We start from the raw sequence: 23,588 nt of genomic DNA on the forward strand, positions 1-23,588 counted from the left end.
ACGGAGATCAATATCAGTTCACTCGAACGCCAATGGGTTTACACAACTTCCAATGCTGGCAGCATGAATCGAGATCCCCGAGGGGGGACATGCTCTAATCCCAGGCCAGTACGTGATGATAAAGAAGTTTCAAAGAAGAGACATTAGATGCGAAGTGGGAGGGGCCTTATCAGATGTGGCTCCACCCACAGAGCAGTTAAGGTAGCAGGGAAACCCAACTGGAGCCAAGCTAGTCAATGTAAGGTGGTCGCGACACCTGACACAGATTAAGCCTCAAAATAAACGCACCAATAGATTGGATAACATGTAGAGCCAAACACTCTAGACTAACAACATCGTGGTAGGATAGCGTCAGTCTTGGCACCCCAAAATCAGGGACAGCCGTGGCAGTTGTTGTTCGAGCAGAGCCCCTGAGCTAAAGATCCACACGGCTTAGCTGTGGGGCCTACTCGGGGGTGAAGAAAGCAAATATGGAGAATTACACAGTAATTCAGTTCCAATTTGCTCCCACTGCTTGGATGACTGTAGTGCTGCTACAGGGAGAGAGAGAATGGGTGCTAGAACCGTAGGCAGGTTAGAACGAACCTTCCAAAAGATCAAGTCTGGAGTCAACAGTGGCAACAGTGGTGATAATAATAACCTCTATACATGATCTGAGAGAGAGAGAGAGAGAGAGAGGAGACATGCTCTCACAATCAGAGAGTGGAATGCATAATGCTGTCGCAGTTTTCTTGTGTTTTTCTGTGCTAACAGGTGGAGTTGGAGAGAAGGACTTCCGGGTTGACTTGGGACACGGCGGCCACGTGTGCCGGAGTTCAACAGGGAAGACATTACTCCGGGTGGAGAGGTTGACGACCAAGACGGGACATTTGAACTTTCACACCACACAATAACATTTTCGTCCTCCATTCACAGCTTGCTGGTCAGGGACAGGAAGTCGATGCCAGTGATTGTGGAGGGTGTGGGTCATTGTCATACTGTGAATAAAACTCCAGGTTGCACTTGAGATATACTCATTAAAATGGAGACAGGGGTATTGTGAAGTGTAGTTTGGGTCGGGAACGCTCGAATTTGGAGTAATTTTCCTTTCACAGCAGAAATTCACACTGCAATACATGAAGTGATCTGATAAGATACATTTTTTTGCTTTGCTTTAGAATTGTAATCATGCTAGAGGAAGGTATGATTATGTTATGGTTTAGACAGTAACCTGTTTTATCTTAGGCATGTTTCCATGTTTGCTTCTTTTTCTTTCTGCATAATGGCTGTTCAGGTTTAGGTTGTGGAAGTCAACATTTCTCTTGATCATTAAGATAAACTAACACTGGACTGTGTGGTATTGTGTGAGATTGGGGGCCGTCTTTTATTGAAATCAAAACACAACGCAGAGCGAAAGTCAACACCCGGGAGTAACAAATTATTTTCCAACCTGATATTAAGCAGGGCAGGCTCTGCGCAAGAGGAATTTATTTACATACTGTATATAAAAAGATTTAGCCTGCAGAAAAAAGGTATTTCTCTAAGAGAGGCGAAAAGGGCAGGATCCCTCGTCCCGCTTGATGTGTCGATGAGTGCACTTGCCTGGATTTAAGGGCAGGAGCTACACTTCCCCTTCCCCACACAGAATAGTGTGGAGACAAACACGCACGCACGCACGCGCGCGCGCGCGCACAAACCCCTTTACAGGAAGTAGAGGCTTTGCCAAAATCAATAAACTTTCTCCTCCCAGCCTCCATGACCAGCAGCGGTGTTCCTGGCCGCTCAATCAAGCCCGGCGCGCTCGGAGCCTGGCAGCTTGCCGCTTCAATCAGCCGGCCGAGGCGGCGGCAGCTCCTGGGGACTGGCCACTCTCTCTAACTGGTCAGCCGTGACCGAAGGCGCAGAGATGCAGTACACATCTTGCCCCGGCTGCTCCTCCATCAAACGCCTGCGCTCGGCGTGGAAGCACACGCCAGCACATGCACGCCACGGCCCGGGGTGCTAATAGAGAGGCATGTAGCTGATTTATTACCTCATCTATCGCAACGTGGACGCTACGGTTCCGGCAAAAACCGCCACCGCCACCATCCACTCAGAATAGAGATTTTTTTTAAACAAATCTGCCTACGGTTGACCTGGAGAAATGCGGTTCAGGTGGAATGAACCGTTATGTCGTCCCTCTCATTATTTACATCACTTTCAAGTCCTGTCAGCGAGGTGTTTTGATTGGACAGTTCAAGGTGAAATTTTGTCTTATTCCATTTCCTTTTCCTGTCAGGGTGTCTGATTACGTCTCATACTGAAATAGGGCAGCATCTCCAGCAGGGAGCAGAGGGGAATCAGTGGATGCAGCAGATGAGGAGATTGGTCATTGCGTGTGTTTGTGTGTGTGTGTAATAGGTGCGTGTGTGTGTACTGTAGGTGTGTGGGTGTGTTTGTGTGTGTGTGTGTGCGCGCAAATCAAATCAGCACATCTGAGTCACATCTAATCTTGCGCTGTCTCCTGCTAACGGAGATGTGTGCCCGAGGTCAGGTGGTGTTTCTGCAGTCTTCTCTCTGAAGCACTCACACTCCCTCAACAACAGCAACAACAACCAATCCCATGGCTCTCTCTCTCTCCCTCCCTCTCTCCCTCCCTCATTTATCATATGGACATGTACAGGGATATCTCTTACCACAGTATACAGTAATTGAATGTCAACACATGCATGTACAGTAGAGTTGATTCACTTACTGTAGACCAGTGGTTCTCAAACAAGGGATTGGGAGCCAAAGTGGCATCATCTGGCATGAAAATATGGTTGTGGGAGAATTTCCAAATGATTCTTATTTGTTGATTTAATATAAAGATGACAAGCCTTCTTCCATTTTTCATTTTAATATAAAGATAAAATATCATGTGTAGTAAAGATAAAATGTAATTCATTTAGTTTGTGTAGATCAAAGGCATTGTTGAGTCATGAACTACAAAAACCTTAATGTATTGGAAAACATTTCAAGGATATACATCAAAAAGTAACAAAGTTCCCTTAAATCTTTGGAGAAACAGGGAGACATTACTCTACCAGTCCTCTATGTACTAGTGACTAGTCTATCAGTCCTCTATGTACTAGTGACTAGTCTACCATCTCATAACCTTATTTTGCTAGTTTCCCCTATGTTTCAGGATACTCCATGTAAAATGTCATAATTGTATGATTATTTATGCAGTTGCAGTACCTTAATATTTGCATTTACATAATTTCGCCGAAAGGTGTTTTTTTGGCCCCCGAGCTGGGAGTGCTTGTTATCCGTTTGTGATGGTTCAAGTTATGGGAAATAATAGTGAAAAAGAGGTAGCAAAAACATCCTGAGGGGTGGACATGGTTCCGCCTAGGAGGGGAGAAACGCCGTGAACAATTCCCACCGGCGACCACCGAAGACATGTGTGTGTGTGTGTGTGTGTGTGTGTTGTGTGTGCTGTGTCATCCTCCCTCACGTACTCACTACACAGAATATATATACTGTATATATATATATATATATACTATATATATATACTGTATATATATATAATTGAAAACAACAACGGAAACAAAATGCATAAAGTTCATGCTTGGACTACTTAACATGTGATTGAACAGCTATTATATTTATCTTGATCTATTTTACTGTATTATATTGACTGGCATTATATTTGCTTGTTTATGTTATTGTCTGGGGGCTGTATATTAAGTGTACTGTAGGGCCTACTGTATATTATTACAGTATGTGTTTAAGCGGCAGCTCTTCGGGGGAGAGTGTGGATCGCAAGTCTCTGCCAACATTATTTCGGGGTCCGTGGGTTGAAAGGTTTGAGAACCTTGTAGAATGCAGTCGTAACTCGTGGGAGACACAGAGAGGTAATACCAGAGAAAAAGCTCCAAAATGGGCTCCAAAATGTTCTGTTTGAAGTCACATTCTCCTCTATTTGCTCACATGGGTGATAGTTGAGATGATGGCAGGTATTAGAGGGTAAGAGAAATTGAACAGAAAGTGAGGGACAGCGATGCGTGGGGGGGGGGGGGGGGAGAGACAGAGAGATAGTGAAAATCAGAGGTGATCCAGGTACTGGGGTGGCAGAACACTCCTTAGCTGTTAATTCAACTATGGCAGCAGAAGTAGAAATAAACAATTTAAGTGTTCAAATTCAAATGAAAGGAAAGCAGCTGGGAATACACACAGAAAAAAGTAAATAAACGCTACAGGGTTGAGACCAAAGATAAATAAGCGAAATAATACAGTAAGTAGGAGAAAGAGAGAGACAGGGAGAACATGGCACACACTCAGCAGGGGGCATGCTGTTATCTGCTCGCTTTTCTCTCTTATGGATAATAATGAAACAATCACTGGCCCTCTCCTCTCAGATGGATGGATGGATGGATGGATGGATGGAGATAGATAGATAGATAGATAGATAGATAGATAGATAGATAGATAGATAGACAGACAGACAGACAGACAGACAGACAGATAGATAGATAGATAGATAGATAGATAGATAGATAGATAGATAGATAGATAGATAGATAGATAGATAGATAGATAGATAGATAGATACTTTAATGATACCCCTGGGGAGGGGATTTGCAAAAATTACAGCAAAGGTTTGGAAATGTAGATACAGAATAACAATTTTCATCATTTTGGCTCTGTATACCACCACAATGGATTTGAAATTAATCATTTAATATGTGCTTTTAAGTGCAGACTTTCAGCTTTAATTTGAGGGTATTTACATCCAAATCAGGTGACCCGTATAGGAATTACAACAAATTGTATATATGGTACCCCCTTTTTAATAATAAAGATAGATAGATACTTTAATAATCCCCATGGGGAAATAGGGTGTTTCAGCAGTGGAAAAGTACAGCAGCCGTGGGGGAAAAAAGTACAGCAGGATAAAGAATATACATAGAAAGTTAAATTACAAGAAATGTATACATACAGTATGCATAAATATAGAATATAAACATACATACTGTACGTACATACATACATACAGTCTGTGTAACTATGTATAATAATACTCAAATATACCTACATACATGCACACATCCACAACACTCAGGAACACACAGAAACACTCACATAGACAACTCTGAAATCCTCTGCACTAAACCTAAATCAAATCAAACTTTATTTGTACAGCGCATTTCAAACCCTATTATTGTGTGTGTGTGTGTGTGTGTTTACTTGCAGGGGGGAGAGTAGGCAAACAGTTTAATAATATTTGATACAATTAGCTGTGTTTGGGATTTTCTAAAACACCCTTTTTGAGCGTTGACTTTTAACTCCTTTTGATGAATCACACTGCCTTCATAACAAGTCTAGTACACAGGTTTGCATATCCTTTTCCTTACATACTGTAGCCTACAGGCACGGTACAAAGCTAATTCTGCTGATTGGATTGGGGTTTGCATGCCAACCTAAGACTTGTTTAGCTGGAGATTAGCTTCTTTCTCATTTTAAATAAACTAGTGCACAAGCTTGAAATCAGCATACTATAATGGGAAGCTGTCTGTGGAATTATGTCTGTATTTTGAGAGAAACGGGCACTGTGTGAAGTTCAAATTTGGCAGGTGCCAAAGGGCCCAAGGCAGTGTGGTGTTGAGCGTAAAGTTGTTTGGATGAGCGGTTCTCTGGGAAGCAGCATGTAGCAATACTGGCAGCCAAGCAATCATCCCTGTCGGGAAGCCGAAAAGGTGCGTTTGCACTACGCTAAATGACTTGACATGAGCTCAGTAGCCTCCCGGGTAGTGAAGAGTTAAACATTCTCTAGTGACCTGAGGCAAGAAAAGCAACAGGCAGGGTAGTACATGTAAACAACCTGCTTAATAGTGTTATCGAAGAGCTGAGACAGCCATCCAAGAGGTGTTCCGTTCCAGACAGGAGGCATTCATACAACTATCCCCACCCCTCAAAACACACACACGCACACACACACACACACACACACACACACACACACACACACACACACACACACACACACACACACACATATACAAGCACACTGTTTTTGTTCAGTCAGATCAATACCAAGAAACTATAGCTATAGAAGAAAGTGGTAGCTCTCAAGTGTTCATAATGTGCATGTATTTATACAGTAGGTGAAATCTTTAGGGCTGAATCAATAGTACAGTATTTCTATGCACACATAGTGATATGCCTGAAGTCCTTATCAATGCAAGACACCGCAGTTCTCGGCTGGAGACCTGAACCACCTGTCCCCCATCTCTAAGTACCTCTCTGTTTCTGGGGTCCTTGGTCCTGATGGGCACGTAAAGGCAGCTCTGATACTGCCTGATCAGAAAAGAACAAAGCCGTTCAGACACAAGAAAAGTTCCAAACAACCTCAATAAGCAGTTGACAAAATGCAACGACTGGGGTGCATAATAACCTAGCATGACGTGCTACTGTAGGTGGTTTATTACCCAGAACCATCTGGGAAGTTGCCGTTGGAAACTGTCGGCTAATGGAAGGCAAGGGAAAAGCTGTGTAACTAGGCAACTGTAGCGATGGACCGTTACCTGGCAGGCGACGTGTTCCGGTCAATTGGCTACATTGTGTTGGGTCAACGCTCTCGTCCTGATGAGAGGTCGGGATGGACTGACAGTGTATAACCAGGAACCTGACATTCAGGCTATTCCACACACACACCTCCGAACTCCCCTGTCCCTGCTTAATAAGCAACCTGAACGGAATGAAGACCGGCCCTCTAAACCCCCCCCCCCCTCCCCCGCCCCAGTGGGAGACCACCCCCCCCCCCCCGCGCGGTGTGGTCTCCTCCCAGCCTGCTTCATCAGACACTGGAGAAGAGCAGCGGAACGAGCTCCCGGGACGCAGACCTGCTCCGATGGGGGCGCCCACTGCAGGTAAACAAACAGCCTTGATTGACTGCTGGCCTTTACAGGGGGGACAGAGAGGAGCAGGACGGGGCAGAGGGGGAGTGGAGGAGTGGTGAAGGGCGGGGCGCGCGGGGGGGGGGTGGGGGGGGTTGTAGAGACCCGCTCGGTATCGGGTGTGTCTGTTTAGATTTATGGCCTAGCCCTGTGAAGATGCTCTGAGGCTCCACCCCCTCCCCCCCCCCCCCCCCTCCTCCACCCCCCCCTGCTGTTAGGCTGACGTAGCTCCAGGCTGCTTATCAACAGAGCCGGGGTCCTCCATCCTGCTGGAGACGGCAGCTCTGATATTGCCTGGTCAGATACTTGCCTCATCAGAAGGCAACACGGCCATTCGACAGCACGTCTGCTACCGCTGAAGCACAGCGCACCAGGCTGAACGATGGAGATGATATAATGACCGCTAACCAGGCTCTCTTTGTGATAGACACGATCTGAAGAGGACACCCAAAGTGAATAGTCAATTTGCTGGGCTGTCCCGTCATGGCCATCTGCTTCGGGAACTCCCGCGTCTGCACTTCCAAGCTCCGACGTGAGCTAGATAAAGTACAACACTCGATGAGCCTCTCTCCAACAGCCAGACCGTTAAAAAACACTACATCACCGGACTGCTGACAGGATTCGCGATACGCACGGCAAACGTGAGGGGAAATAAATACATCGGTAAAGGATTGGGCCGTGGCTCCGAAGACATCAGAGAAGATCACAGTTTGAAACGTGGAGGTATTCAATTGCCGGAGGAAGCGAGTAGAGCTCGCCCCGCCATTCGCTCCCGTTTGAGAATTCAAAATGGCTGCCGGAGCCGGATGACCTACCGGTGTCGCCCCAGACGGGCAGGTACTCGTCCTGCTGGATGTCCAGCATGATCTCCAGGCCGTTGCCCGTCCCCCCCTTCATGGTGGTGCGAAGCGTCTTGCCCTCTTCCAGCGCGTTGAACGTGTAGCACTTTCCATACCTGGTGAACACCTGGTGAGACAGAGGGGAGGGGTTAGTGACACACTAATGACCAGATCCCACAGACAGGCGGGAGGACCACTGATACAAGCTCATAAGCTGTGTTCGGAATCGCTCCCTCGTTCCCTCACTCCCTATTCCTTATATAGGGTTCACCATGTAGTGAACTACCTAGGGAACAGAGAAAATGTAGGGTACATGCACTGTTCCCTGCAAATCAAGGTGAATTGTGGGTAATAAATAGTGGACTATATAGGGAACGAAAATTCCGTGGAGAATTCGGACACTACAAACAAAATGGCTGGTGCCCTATATAGTGCACTATATAGTGAATAGGGAGCGATTCTGAACACAGCTATACACTCCATCCGGAGAGGTGTTGCTCTTCTAGCTGCTTGCATTAATGAGGAACATCGCAAACTGAATATGATGATATGATTTTTTTTAAAGAGCGGACCTGCAGCCAAACACTGAAAAGAAGATTTCAGTTTCCCAAAATCCGTGTTCAGACTAGAAGAATTCGCCTTATTCACCTCAGGTCAGTCTGATGTAATTGGGGGTGCGGATGCAGAAGTGCCCGTTGACTTCAATGTTAAAAGTTCACTGTGAAAACACCACTTCAAGAACCCAAATAGTCAAAATAACAGGCTGAATACACTATCGGGGTTACAAACTCATCATTACCAGACTGACCTTACCAGACTGTGATTGTTTTTCACTGCCGTTGTTTTCGCGTTTGGAAATACATGGAGGTGAATTAGCCATCGTTAGCCGTCAGCTGCATTCACTCCCATGTATTTCCAAACACGAAAACAACGGCAGTAAAAACAATCAGAGTCTGGTAATGATGAGTTTGTAACCCCGATTGTGTATTCAGCCTGTTATTTTGACTATTTTGGTTTTTGAAGTGGGGTTTTTACAGTGAACTTTAAACATTGAAGTCAACAGGCACTTCCGCATCCGCACCCCCAATTACATCAGACTGACCAATATGGCAGCTGAAGTGAATAAGGTGAATTGACTATTTGTCCCTTGGTTGCCCCTGATAGAAATTTCCCATCAATCCTAATGGCACACAACCTCTACCATTACCAAAGGATTGGAAGAGACCACTTGAAAAAAAATCCCCCAAAAAATAATTTAGGGCCATACATTGTTGAATGGTGGGCATCGATGGAGACCAATTCTATCATTTCAGAGTAATGGACCAGGTTGCTGTTCTACCCTCCAATCGCAGTCTTCCTCTACAGGAAGTGACACAGTGTCCGGATGAGCCCAGCAGGCTTTTCAGTCGGGCTCTGTGAAGGACAGCTAATAAACACACAGGCTGAGAGGGGCACAGGAGAGATAGAGAGAGAGGGGGGAGAGGGAGAGAGAGAGAAAGAGAGAGAGAGAGAGAGAGAGGGAGAGAGAGAGAGGGGGGAGAGGGAGAGAGAGAGAGAGGGAGGTAATGATAAGTCGAAAGAGCGAGGGAGAGAGGCAGAGAAGGAGATATATATATATATATATATATATATATATATATATATATATATACACATAATATATATATGCTCTCAGCCTTCATTGCTCTTATATTGGGTGAAGTGGACCCAGATTAGACCCCAAAGAAATGCAAGATGGTGGGAAAAACAGGGCGTTCTGCAATAATTTAAAAGCTAAAAACAATCTCAGACAATGGGAAAGAGAGCCGGCATTCACTCCATCTTGAGTTTCCATTTGAGTGGAAACTGTTCAAGTTCCCTGAAGAAGAACGAACACTTAAATAAATATTTCCTACTCCAGGCAATGACTTTCAGCACCCCTCTCCATATCATAGAAAAATAGATTTTTTCCCCTCTCAGCTAGCCAATTACTTTGAGGTAGCTTTGAATAATAGAGTTACAATTGCTGAGCACAGGTGTGGGATACATTTGCAAACATGTACTAAATGAGACCGCAGCTGCAAAGTCTCTCCCAGTGAATAAAAATCACCATAGCAAACGTTCCCTTCCACAAATCATAGTGGAACTAGGGATGAGACGGTATACCGTAAAACCGTGAACCGCGGTATAAAATGTCCACAGTCTTAGAACCGTGACATTCCCTGTGTTTACGGTATTACGTTTACGGTATTACACAATAATGCGCTGCTGAAACTTCACATTTCAAGTTGCTTGCAGCAGTTAATTTTGTAACTTAATATAAGCTTGCTATTAATAAACTGAGCTTAATTACAATAGTGTGTATTTTCCATCATGTGTTGCACTGTAGGGCTCTAGAACTCAGCCTATTCAAACGCCTGTGTGTAGTCGATGTTTTTTTTAGGTGTGGAAGAGTGTATTTCTGTCACACAATAATTGACGAGGTTACACAGTCCAAGCCCTCTATGTACAGTAGGTGGTACTTTACTGATCCCGGGCGGGGTGGGGGCTGGGAGGGGGTGGCAGTAGAGCAGCAGTGTACAATAGGCACAATCAAGACTACGTACAGTACAACTGCAGTGGAACCTGCTTTAAAATGCTGATGTTTTCTCGTGAAGATGAAAACGCTGCCCCCGCACCGCGCGTGTAATGTTGAACGGGTGCGGTGGTGAATTGTTACCCCGGCCGGTGTGTTCTTACCACCGTATATACAGTAGAGATGATGGAGCGCCCAGCCAGAGCAGTTAGGGGGGGAGGAGATGGATGTGGGAAGGCAAGCAGGCAGGGGAGAGTGAGATATACTGTACTGTACTGTAAGAGACCGCATGGGAGATGCTTCTGTTTTCCACACACACACACACAAGCGCACACACACACACACACACACGCACACGCACACACACACACACACAAGCGCACACACACACACACACACACACACACACACACATGCACACACACACACACACACACACCACAGTGTTGTGTATGTACAGTATATATGTATGTATGTATGTATGTATCCCAGATAGCAAGCGGATGTGTAATAATTCTGGGCCATATATGGGCCGGAACTAAGCCACAAGGGCCAGATCTGGCCTGTATATGGCCCAGATCCGCTTGCTATCTGGGATGTATGTATGCAGGGCTTGACATAGAGTTGAATTCGCCACTGACCCTCCAGGCCAGTGCATTTTCAAAGTTACTGGCCCCAATGTTGTATCACTGGCCCCAATGTTGTATCACTAGCCTGGAAGATATAGCCAAATTTTGCCAGCGCTTAAACAGGACATACAAGGCAAGCATTTAATAGAATCAGATATTAGCGGTTTGTCACTGAGTGAAGAGTTTTGCTACAAGTGGTTGTAGATAAATGCCATGTGAAACAGGTTGGTCATTGGAGCCTGAAGCCTTCATCAATGACACCATATCTGTGCCAGAACCAGCAAGCACGGGGGGGGGGGGGTTGAGCTCTTCTGATGCCCACTCCGCTTTTCAGAGTGTGTGTCCTATCCACTTAAGAGCTGTCTAATGTTTTCACTCACTTGTCTGCATACGTTGCATAGATTGGCAAAGCTTGCAAAATACTTCTCCCTTCTCCTCATCATACCCTTGCCAAGGCCAGCGATCTGGCCAGTGAGGCTGGAAAACTCTCTTTAGTTTGTTTTCATACTCCCCGTCATTATCGCGCAGTGCTTCTGGTGAAACGTGGTTTCTTTTTTCAGTTGTTTTTTTTTGCCAGGTATTTGGCCGGCAGCAGGGGCCTTCAGAAACATTTTTATTTTGAATAGCAGCTACAGGTACAAGGCATTCAGCTGGCTTATCTTCACATGCAAGTTGAGGTTTGTTTGTTGTTGTTGAAGCTTACAGCTGGGGCGAGTTGAACTGCAGACCCGACAACATGTAGCAAACGTTAAGCGTTGGTGTGTTGGAACACTCTGCTGATTGGGTACCACAGAGAAAACGTGCCGTTCAACCTGGAAAGCACAACGAAACATAAACACTTTGTCAGGGCTGAACTCGCCCGTGATCGTTGCGTCTCCGTGCGCTCTGTGCCTTGTTTGTGGAACGTGACTGCAGCTGCTGTGCCTGCCTTTTCTCCAAAAACTTATTGTATACTGTAGCTAAACAAATTGGATGATAGAGAATTAAACATTGTGGTCTAGTGTTACATGTTTTCCTTGCATATGTTTTCCCACGTTTCTTCCTTGGTTTTGGGAGTTATCCCAACTCAAATGTCCCTTTAATGATGTCCTTCCTTTCATTAAAAAGTTGGCAGCTGTTCACGCGTCTAGTCTTATTATTCTAGTCTGCTAATTGAAAGGCTGCTTATATGAATATCCGCTAATTGTTTACAAGATGCAGACATTCAGTCAGACAATTAGCTGAACGTAATTGACTAGTCGGTGTATCATATTATGAGATTATATAAAGCGCATTGTGTAGCCTTTGTTTGAAATGTGCTATATACTCTAAATAAAGTTTGATTTGATATGATTTGACTCTGCACACTCACTGTACAGACACACACACACCACTCTCCATTCTGTATATAATATGTATATTGCATTTGTGCCTCCCCTGATTGTTAGTATATTGTAATTTGCACATTGCACTGTATTTTGTTTGCACTGTTTTTTGTACTGTTTTGCAATGTCATGTCTTTGCACTGTCCTGTCCTGCACCCTGTCCTCTGTTGTCAATAACAGTGCATGCCTTAACCCTAGTCAAATTCCTAGTATGTGTGAACCATATACATGGCTAATAAACATATCTTGAATCTTGAATTCAATATTTGAATTTGAATACCTCCTTCTACAGTATTTCTATGATAACATCACAGACAGAGACCCATCCCCTATCAGCCAATCACTGTGGGCATAGTGAGTAAGGCTCGTTCAAGAAACATGACATCACCCATAGCGACGAGGTCAACCCCGCCCTTTCTCTTAGCTTAAGAGTCCCAGTTCCTTAGTAAAAGTCGGTCTCAGCAGTTTTGTGAGTAGGTTTTAAGAGGAAACTCTTAGCTAGAAACTTTTATTGCTATTTTAGGAGTACTATTACTGGTACTATAAAATGTTTTGTGAATACAGGCCCAGAGATCTCCATATGGAATTCAACTTGCTTATTTATCTGTGTAAAACACTGTTTTTTCCTTCTTCGATGTTACCTTCATTGGCCTTAACGAGAGGGGGTGTTAACGATGTCTCAGACTAGCTTCATTTAGTAGCCTAGCTCCAGAGACTCTGCTCCTTGTTAACCCCGCCTCCCTCAGCAAATAATCAGGCAGATACTAACTGTACCATTATGTTGAATTAGCCAGCCGTCAACTTCACTGCAGTGCTGCCTCTCTCTGCACAGCCAGTAATGATGCACTGGTCTCTCCCCACCCTCTCCTTCTCCCCCTCTCTCTCTGCTGCCTGTTGAGGAGCAAAGGTTCCTGGATATCTTTGTCAAACCCTCTTTCCCTCTCTGTCAACGTCCAATAATAATGTGGGTGGCAGAGCTAAGGCCAGGTCAACACCCCATCATCTTCAGTTAGACATCACACACTGTAAAGGCAAAAAAGTATCTCAGATGACCCAATAAGATTTTGTTATTTTGCTACCCTTCAGTATCAGTCTGCGCACCTGTCTCTTCTCCCTCCCTCTCTCTCTCTCTCTCTCTCTCTCTTTCTTTCTCTCCCTCCCCCTGCTGCCTCGAGGTAAAACTGTCAGTGGGAGAGACGCAATGAGTCCTCACACCTCTACCGTAAAATGAAATATCTCGGTCCCCTGCTAACACCTCCTTGGCTCAGACAATTCTGTCTCTGGCGAACTCTGAAGTATTGACCATCAGTCTCTGCATTCTTAAATGCTCTTGTGAACGTTGCTTGTAATAACATATCCAGTTGTGTATGGTTATTTGTGATCGCGGAGGTGGGGGGGGGGGGGGGCTAAAGTTGATGCTAGCCAAGGCAATACAGGTTGACAGCCATTGATTGCTGACAGGCTCTTCATGTATCTTCTGTCAATCCTCTTGTAATAGATGCATTTAAATAAATGTATTCTCTGTTCAAGACATTTTCATAGGACATTTCCATTGTGGATCCTGTGTGTTATACTGTGATGCAGCTGGCTCCTGTTGACACAACTATCCCCAGGCCTGTCTGGCCAGGGGTCCTCGTCTCTCCTAGTTAATCTCTGATCTCTGTAAATGTTTACTTCAGCTGTTGACCCTCAAACCTAGCCTACTCACTGATAATTGGCTGTTTTGAGGATCATCTTGGCTGTTGGTCGATTCTCCTTCCTCTAAGAGCCCGACTTTGCAAACTCGTAAACTATTTGGAATAAAAGTAACCAGGTTGGACTTGCAAAAATGAACCATGGCATTCTCGCCCACTCTTTTTTTAATTATTAGAATAAATCTATAAACCTCTTCTTTCTAGAATTTCTTAATTTACATTTCATGCTTCCCTTCTGTTCGCTGGTGAAACGACGCTGTTGCTCGCTTTCTCTCCACCACAATAAACTAAACTCTGATGATTTATTATTATTTATTATTGATTTGCTAAAGCCCGGGCTCAAAATGTCAGGAGGCAAAGCATGGCATCCCCTGGAGCTCATTGGTCTAGCCTCTAGCCAGACACCGCCCATGTCTTCCCTGCCAATCAGATGCCTTCATCCACCAGACACTACTCAATAGCATTCACAAGGCAAGAGTGTGAATGTCCGTGGGCACAGAACCGCATGACCCTGGCGTGACCCTGCTGTCGTGCCAGGGGGGTCTCTTTCACAGAGGAATCGAAGGCGCCATTAGTGTGAAACTTGCATCGTGAGGAAAGGTCAAACGTTCAAACCATCGCATCTGAGGAGCTGTCGGAGTTGACATGAGACGTGTCAAGTAGAGGAAATGAAACCGCCACATTCACGTCTCTCTCTCACTATTGCTGCTTCTGTTTCTTTGCCTTTAATTAGAGCCGGCTTCGACGTCCTTATCGTTAAGCTCTTGCACATTTAAATGCGAAATGTGAATTCAGACAGGCTTTCTTTACTCAACTTCATCCTTTTTTGTTATCTCTGCTTGCCAAGTGGTTCGCTGTCGAATCCCCCTGCCAACGGACTTGACAGCTTATCTCCCTAAGACACATTGTCTTTTCTGAATTATTCGTCTGCTCTGACCTCAGCCAGCTGTTTCTGTCCATGCAGCTGAACGGCGTCATCCACGGATCATCTCTCTTTGTATGGCTGATGGGGAAGCCAAGATGGACGCCGCCCTCAGAACCAGGAAGTCAGTCACATACTGTACTTTGCAACAGACCCCTCCTCACCTCCCGTCTTCATGGTGACGGACACAGCAAATCCACATCTCAGGAGGGGCAGATCGTACCGGGTTGCTTGTCTAATCCGCCATGCTCAACTCCATTAGGGTCCACATTGATAAAACCCGCACACATATCTAACTGGCCTTGAAACATCTGAAACTGGATAATGCAAACATGAGAGACTCAATCTTACAGTGTGTGCAGGTATTCTGTTCATCTCATTCCTATCTGTCAGTTGTTTTTTTTTCCTGCTGTTTTCTTATTAAGTATACCACTGTCTTTCCTCCTGTTAAGTATAACACTGTCTTTCCTCCCATTATAGAATAAGCAGGCACTGATATACTTATTACTTATCTCGCAGAGGGAGGAATAGAAAGTAAAGAGTAAATTGAAAAACGGAGAGTCAGAGTCATCCAACCAGGTCTATCAGTTCCCCCGCAGGCAGCGATAGGCACTGAGCTTCACGCTTATGACACTTCTGCCTAAGCAGTCTTTTGTTGATGTGGGGTTATTTTTTCAATTTTGCATTTCGTAAGCTTTTTATGCTAAACCGAGGCAGCACAGTCAAAAGCGCAAAGGAAAAGGAGAGAGGTGGAGAGAGAGAGAGAGAGAGAGAGAGAGAGAGAGGAGAGAGCGAGAGAGAGAACCGCTTTGCGTTGGAAGTGGACGGTGTGTACAGGACCCGCGCAGCAGCAGTTAAAGTGGGTTTGGTGTGAGGATGAATAATTCACAGAGCTGCTGCCGTGTGAGCGAACCAGCTGGTGCTGTAGCACACCGAGGGAAGGAAGGCTTTAATGTAACACAAATACACAGCCCAGACACACTCCTGTCACCCCCCTTACCTGAGAAAACCCTGTTCAACCACCTCCCACCTTCCTCCCCCTCATATTTTGCTTTTTGCTCTGGCTGTCTTCTTGGGCTAAACTTGGGAGAGGAGGCAGTTTACCTTGTTTAATTTGTAAGGGTAATTTGTCATTTAATTTGTCGTTTAATTTATGTTATGCCATTGTGTTTTTGCCTATGCCTTATACTAAGTGGAATGTATTAGTGTATTAGTGAGGTTGTATAAAATACAATTTAATGCGATGTCTTGTAAACCCATGTGGGTTGGGCACTACGGTGCAAGACATTAATAAAATGATATATATCTATCTGTCTATCTATCCAAACATATTTCATGTAGCATTAAACAAAGTGTCATCTTTCAATTGACACTTCAAGAGCTTGGCAGATCAGATGTAAATGGAATTGAGTGTTCCAGTCAATATTACTTGATTTATCTTAACGAGACAGCAACGCAAGCAGGGGAGGCTGGTTATACTGTAGCAGGACACAGAGCACAGCTGCTGCTGCTACCAGCATTCTCTTATGTAATATTTATGTTCATGGTCGGTGGCGAACAAGAGGAGAGATGAGAGAGAGAGAGAGAGAGAGGGGGGGAGAGAGAGAGAGAGAGAGGGGGAGAGAGAGAGAGAGAGAGGGAGAGAGAGAGAGAGAGAGAGGCGGAATCCTCTGAATAAAAGATCCACATCTGGTGTTGGATTAAATCTGTGTATCGAGTACCAGGTTCTCCATGACCTCCGACCCCGGACACCGGGGTGGTGGGTTGCAGTGTGGCGCTGCAGCCTCGGGCTTAGTGGAGTTTACAAGGAGAAGGTCACGAAAGAAAGGACGCCGTTCACCACAGCTGAAAAGAGCTCATCGATTAACCTGTGTGTCGCGGACGAGAAGCGCTCATCTTCAACGAGCTCTCCTGGTTGTATTCCCTCTGCGACACCGACACTATAGCCTGTTTGCTACTCTGCAACACTCCCTCTCTCCTGGACTATGTTCAACAGAAAAGCCTGGGACGTCTGCCAACATCCCGGTGTACGGTCTGAATTTTACTAAATGCAATCCTATTTTGCCACTGTCAAATGATACAGTTGATCAGATAATTCTAGTTTTCCTTACATGAGAGGTGATGGCAGAGGGAAAGGGTATCGTTGGCCCAATACAGGAGTGTGTGGCGTGGGGGAGGCGGCCTGTGGCCCTGCCTCTGCTGGGGTAGCGAGGCCAATGAGGAGAGGTGGGTGATCCATCATATTAAACTGCTGCTTGGCGATCTTCCTCCTCCTCCTAAGCCGGTGGTTCATTGAAGCTCTCGCCTCGCCCGAAAGTAATTGCACCTGGAGGTCTCGATTAAAACGAACTTGATGGAAAAAAAAGACATTGATCTTCACCGCCTTGGTGTCTTTAGATATCAAGAGCTTTGACTAGCCTGGCTGTCCATGGACTCGGCCACCAGAAGTCTCTTAGGTGTGGATAGCGAGTAAACTGTAGAGAGGAGTCTCTGAAACAAAGAGCACCGACTCTAATAGTCTAATATCTACAAAGGTGCCTGGTCTCCCCTCCTCCCCTCCGGAATGTTCTCAGGAAGGTCACAGAGGCACGCCTGCTTGGCGGAGAGACGTCAAATCAAGGAATTAATCGATCTTTGGGTCAAAACTCGTTGTCCTCCCTGAATGCAGATTTAATTCCACCCCGCCCCAGCCCCCCACCCCACCCCAAGCCCCCCCCTCTCTTTTGCCTCATGGGGAGTCTGAATGTCACTCTGTGCCTGGCGGGGGGAGGGAGAGAGAGAGAGAGAGAGAGAGAGAGAGAGAGAGAGAGGGGGAGAGAGAGAGAGAGCGAGAGCGAGAGAGAGAGCAAGAGAGAGAGAGAGCGAGAGTGAGAGAGCGCGAGAGAGAGATAGCGAGAGAGAGAGTGAGAGAGCGAGAGAGAGAGAGAGAGCGAGAGAGCGAGAGAGAGAGAGCGAGAGAGAGAGCGAGCGAACGAGAGAGAGAGAGAGCGAGCGAGCGACCAGATCCGCCGCGGTCGCCACTGCCGCCCGGCCCACCTCATCAATCACACCTGGACACGCACATTATTTCTAATAAGTCGTCCCCCGCTGGGCTCGCTCACACGCCGGGGACGTGACGGGAGATGGAATGAGCGCCCCGGAGGCGTGGGACATGTGACACGGTGACAGGTCTTAATCACAGGCAGGAAGTCAACGACCGACCGGCGCCATTTCACGTCTCTCTCCGTCTCTCTCTCTCGTGCGCGCGCGCCATGGTCTGAGGACACGCGCGCTGATAAAGACGTTTAGGCCATCCTGTCACATCTCCATGGCGATAATGGTCCTTGTCAGTCAGCGGTTCCGTCCTCGCCGTCCACCTGTGACCGACGTGTATCGACAGGCGGAGCCCTGATAAGAGTGCTGAGTTGTAGTCAACATTACTACATAGCCCTATTCCCTACAGAATCTACAGAACCCAACCTCTGCTACATAGGATTGTATCTACTGTATCTATTGTATACACGCCTATCTGCAGTAGCAGAATGTATTAATAGGATACGCTACCAGGCAGTGTTTCCTGTACCACGGATATAATCAATGTTGGCAAATTTCATCCCGCTCGCCCTGAATGTTCAGCAATGCTAAACGGAAGACAAAGTAAGTCGTGCCTCGCCGGTGCTTAACATAATTAACACGTTTTAAAAGGTTAGGATGTCTGGGGTTTAGCTAAAAGCCCCCCCCCCCCCCCCCCCTGAGAATACAACCGGTCACACGGCCGGCTCGGCTGGGGGGCCGAGTACAGCCTGTCCTGGCGCAGAAGTTAAGAGACAGGCCAGGGTACCGTCTGGACACCAACAAATACGCCACGGTCAATGAGCAGACAGGCATTCGTCAGTGACCAGGGCAGCTGATGAGGGGAGGCTGAGAGTCCAACTGTGAACTGGTCTGCCTGTGGTTCTCCCTGCCCCCTCCCAACTAGGGATGTTAATAGCTAATCGACTATTGATTAATCGCCGATAAGAATTTACTCGAGTAAGATTTGGTTACTCGATTAATTGCTTGTTAATGGAACATAACATAATTTTTTGGGGGGAACGGACGTTATCAACAGGAGTTGCGGGAAATGTAATCATGATCTAAGGTCTGACTGCACATGAGGGCGCCATGCCATGTAGTGAAGGCTAATTCCGGGTGCCGGGGAATTTTAGCGACACAGCGGAAGAAGACACAAAAATGAAGCGAGCAAAGCGCAGTCCGGCGCGGGACGTTCTTATAAATTAATCGACTACCGTTTGTTAAGGTTAACAGTTAATCGATTAATGAAATTCCTTGAAATTTGCAACCCTACTCCCCACCCCGCACTGTTGGGGAGTATTGAGTGGCTGCAGACAGCCACACCAGCACGCCCCGGTGGCATAAACAAACAAACTTTGACTGCTGCTTCGAATGCCTCTTTTAAAAGGTTATACCCTTTGCTGGATGCACTGCCCTGTGGCTCTACACAGGTCTGAGGGGATTTTTTTATGATGTGTTTAACAAACATGCTGAGCGAGGTGTGTTGGCATCACATGAACCCACAGTTACTGTTCATGCTGTCCCATGTGATTCATGGTGTAGTGTGCCTGAATGTTGTGTGTACTGTATTGATTTTCACCACTGTGTACCAATTTGACCATTGCAGGTCGGCCGTTTAATTTCTGTCAGGGGGACTGCCGACGGAAACTAGCCTTTTGGCTGAAATCGGGTACATTTACACTATGTGTTTATTAATGTATGTTGTCCCTCTTAATCAAATAAACAAAACTGAAACTGAGTCAGAATGAGGGAGGCAGAATGAAGTTGTCCCTGTATGAACACTGGTCCTAGCTGCTGGTGTCTGTCTTCTGTGGGCTTATGGACGTTGCACAGGAACAAGGAAACGTTCAGTTGTTTCGTACAGGGTATAGATTGCAGCCTAACCCACGGATTATAACACAGAGAATTACAGGCGTGACGAAATGGACGCATTAACCACCTGTCATATCTGCTCTGTGTGTGTGAAATGATGGCACACGCGGAAACAAATTAATATTTTATCATAGAGATAGCACTGTAACAACTTGTGTGTGTGTGTGTGCAATCCTGCATCTGAGCATTGCTTTGTTTATTGTCAACATTAATCTGGCAATATGCGATATGCACTATGGGGAACAGAGAAAATGGAGTCCATCTTAGTGAGTACTCTCTGGGGGGGTTTAGTCATGGGCTGGAGGGTTCAGTCATAAATAAAGGAAGAAAGAGGGAGTGATGATTGCGACGCCAAGAGGAAGGGGTATTCCCCGCAGTGACAGATCACACCGATGACGGCAATTACGTGAATCTGTAATTACAGCGCCGCTGGAGGTAAAATATCAATCATCCGATGGATATAAATAAACAAACAAACATCAACCACTTGTGACTTCGTTGCACACAGCTGGACTGGTTTCTTCCAGTGATGTCGGTGCTGACATGCTAATGAAGTCACATCTCTTGCCGACGCCGCTCTCTCATCCACGCCGGCTGCTGTCACGGCACCAGTGTAGCTCTCTGATCCTTGAAGGTACGTACGCAACACAGTAGTTCCCCTCTGATACAAACATGATGCTAACAACCTTCCAAGTGGGGTAACATGCCAATAACCTTCTCCGCTACAAAGAGCCTCATCGGAGCGATGCCTGTACAACACAGAAACGTGTAGCGCCACTACTGTGTTCTTGGCTTTTAATAGTGTTATGCCTGCAGCTTTTGCTCAGGCTTCCACAGAGTGCGACAAGGCGACTGCTACATTTTCATCAAGCGGAGTGCTTCTGTCCATCTGTCAGACTCCAAAGTCTGGTGCGGCCCCTGTCCGTTTCTTGTGCGGTGGTCATCCGGGCTGCGGCACTCCTGTGCGTTTCAGCCTTGATAAATATGGAAGGCAGAGCTCCGGTCCCTAAACACATACACTACACACCTCTAGGAGGACAGACCGCTGCAAATCCACAGGCTTTCGTAAAATCTTGGAAGCAAACATCCCGCTTTGGGTTGCAATGCCTAGGTTTATTATCTATTATCAGCATGTTCTCTGACCCCTCAACTTTCAGTTCCGGAACATTCTGCTGAACGGGACAGAAAGAGCTGAGACAGCACACCCGTCCGCAGTACGGCGGAGGTAGGGGGGTCTTCCTATTGGCTGAATCCTTCAGTGGAGAATACTCTTGGATCAGCTCTTCAAAAGGATATTTACTTTTTTATGCAATATTTATCGACGAGTCCGAATTCCCTTCCCCTAGGCGGAAAGATTCTTTCCATATTCATGTGGCTGTTCAAAGGCGGTGGACTGAGCTCAACCTCTCTCTCTCGCTCTTTGGAGCTAAGGCCTCGTGCAAAAACTAACAGTTAGTGCTGGGTATCGAGTCGAATTTCAAGAATCGATTAGATTCCGATTCACAAGGTTCAGAATCGATTATCACGATTCAATTTGATTCGATTCAATATCGATTCGGTTATTGTGACTAAAACCTGTTTTTTTTTTTAGCTGTAACCTTAATTACATGACTGCCAAGTTATGCAACACATCAATACTAGGGCTGGGTATCGATACTGATTTCCAAAAATGAATGAATTAATGAATCATTGAATGAATTAATGAACTATTCATTCCCATTTTGGGATTCATGAATCGATTCTGAATCATTTGATTCAGAATCGGTGAATTGATTTTTTAAAGCCAGTCCTACTAGCAGTGGAGGCGGCATCCGGGAACGTGTAGAGGCCGCTTCTTTTTTTGTCATCTTCCCCCCCAAAAAAACTGGGAGGCAGGCTGTCAGCAACTGTCAGCAGAGAGCAGAGAAAACTTTAAAGGAAATATCCCAGCGTCGAGGGAATGGCAGGCGACACGGAGCAGCCATGGGAGTAATTAGGGAGCCTTCCGCAAGAAATGAGAATAGCTCATCTCCGCTACGACAAAACGGTGTCTTCTACCCGCCATATTACGAGTGCGATCCATCATTTCGGGAGATGAGATGATAAAGCTGGGTGTCTTCCCAGAAGAGGATTGGAGCCAGGGACGTCTGCCGATGCCCATGTCCGCCGCATCCAGCCACAGGAAATTGGAGAGGATGATGGGAAATAGATCCACGGAAAAAAAACATCCGAGCAAGGGAATCACTGGAACGAACGCGCGTCGATGAAAAGACGTCTCCCTCGTCGCGTCACGCTTTTACGCACGGGCGGGTAAATGAGGTGGAGGGCGCGGTGACGAGAAATCTGATTAACTTAGCGCTTAACAGTCGCTGTACTCTCACTCCGTGAATGTGTGTGTGTGTGTGTGTGTGTGTGTGTGTGTGTGTGTGTGTGTGTGTGTGTGTGTGCGCACAATGAAGCTGTGAGTCTGACTAGGCTGGCGGTAGAGGCTTGCAACAGCCTGTCTCCAAAACCTCCAATCAACCGTCTTTGTGATCGTGTGTGTGCATGTTTGTGTGTGCATATCTGTGTGTGTGTGTGTGTGTGTGTGCGTGTGTGTTTGTGTGCACGCGTGTGTGTGTCTGGCTGCTGGTACTGCCTCCCAATGACCGGATTAAGACTGATCTTGTCACGAGTGAAAAATGGAACAGCAGGCCGCCTCCTTTGGCATCTTTAGATCCTATCTTCCCCTCCTGCCCCTGGCGTCTCTCCACGGCGGGGGGTGTGTGTGTGTGGGGGTGTGGTCTCGGCTGCTGGCTGGCGGCCACTGGTACAACCAGCCCCTAGCAGCACGCCAGCACACATATTATGGGATGTGCTATGAGGAGATACCCCTGAATGAAAGAGAAGGATGATCTCTCAGTCTTCGCCACCGGTCCACACTCCAGCCCCCTCGTTAGACCCAGCTGCACACACAGAAAAACAAGAGGACGAAGCTGCCTGAAGGAAAATATCCCAGAAATATTGATTCTTTCTGCCCCTTCAGACTGTGCTCTTCCCCCCACCTCAGTGTGGTGTTTATAGCTGTACCTGGTGCTATAGATATGCCCTGGCATACAGTAGCTATCTCTCCACTCCCCTCCTGGCCACTCCCGCAGAACAGTGAACAGGCAGACACGGACACATGGCTAATAGGCGACAGCGAAATGTCAGCGACAGAGAGACTGACTGCTTCCCCGGCTGCTCCGAGCGGCACGGAGAAAGCAACAAATGCCAGACCCTCAATCACCAGCCGTTGGCCTTTCCGAAACAGACAGAGAATCCCTGCACACGGTAGACTAGACAGCAGGAGTCAAAACAAAAGGGAGGCAAGGAGAGAGAGAGAGAGAGAGAGAGAGGGAGAGAGAGAGAGAGAGAGGGAGAGAGAGAATCTGGGAGAAAAAGTCAACATCCTGGTAGAGTTAACATCTTGTCGGCCATGCCTGATATAAACTGAACAAGCTGGGCCACGCGGCTCTCAGAGACACTAGGCAGCACCATTTTCTTCAGCTTCCTAACATAACTCAGCAAAGCAGACTCACAAACTTAAACATTAACCCTAAAACACCCCAACATAATTTAGTTTTTTAATCTATACGGCTTGGGAAAATGTAGTCCCAGACACGACCATCTTGTTTCTACACAGGTGTATCTATTCGTCTGATTGCATAGGATTCTATGCAGTAGAGCCAATCAGACGAATAGATACACCTGTGTAGAAACAAGATGGTCGTGTCTGGGACTACATTTTCCCAAGCCCT

At 46.4% G+C, this 23,588-nt stretch overlaps 1 protein-coding gene across 1 annotated transcript in view; it reads right to left on the reverse strand.

Annotated features, from left to right (window-relative positions):
• Nucleotides 1-23,588, reverse strand: part of asic2 (acid-sensing (proton-gated) ion channel 2) — a 99,056-nt gene that overhangs the window by 27,222 nt on the left and 48,246 nt on the right. Inside the window, exon 2 of the mRNA XM_084448321.1 lies at nucleotides 7,718-7,868. Within this exon, the coding sequence (XP_084304447.1) occupies nucleotides 7,718-7,868 (151 nt within the window). The remainder of the gene's footprint in view (nucleotides 1-7,717; nucleotides 7,869-23,588) is intronic.

Source organism: Borostomias antarcticus (assembly GCF_949987555.1).
Source record: "Borostomias antarcticus genome assembly, chromosome: 14".
NCBI classification, from domain to species: Eukaryota; Metazoa; Chordata; class Actinopteri; order Stomiiformes; family Stomiidae; genus Borostomias; species Borostomias antarcticus.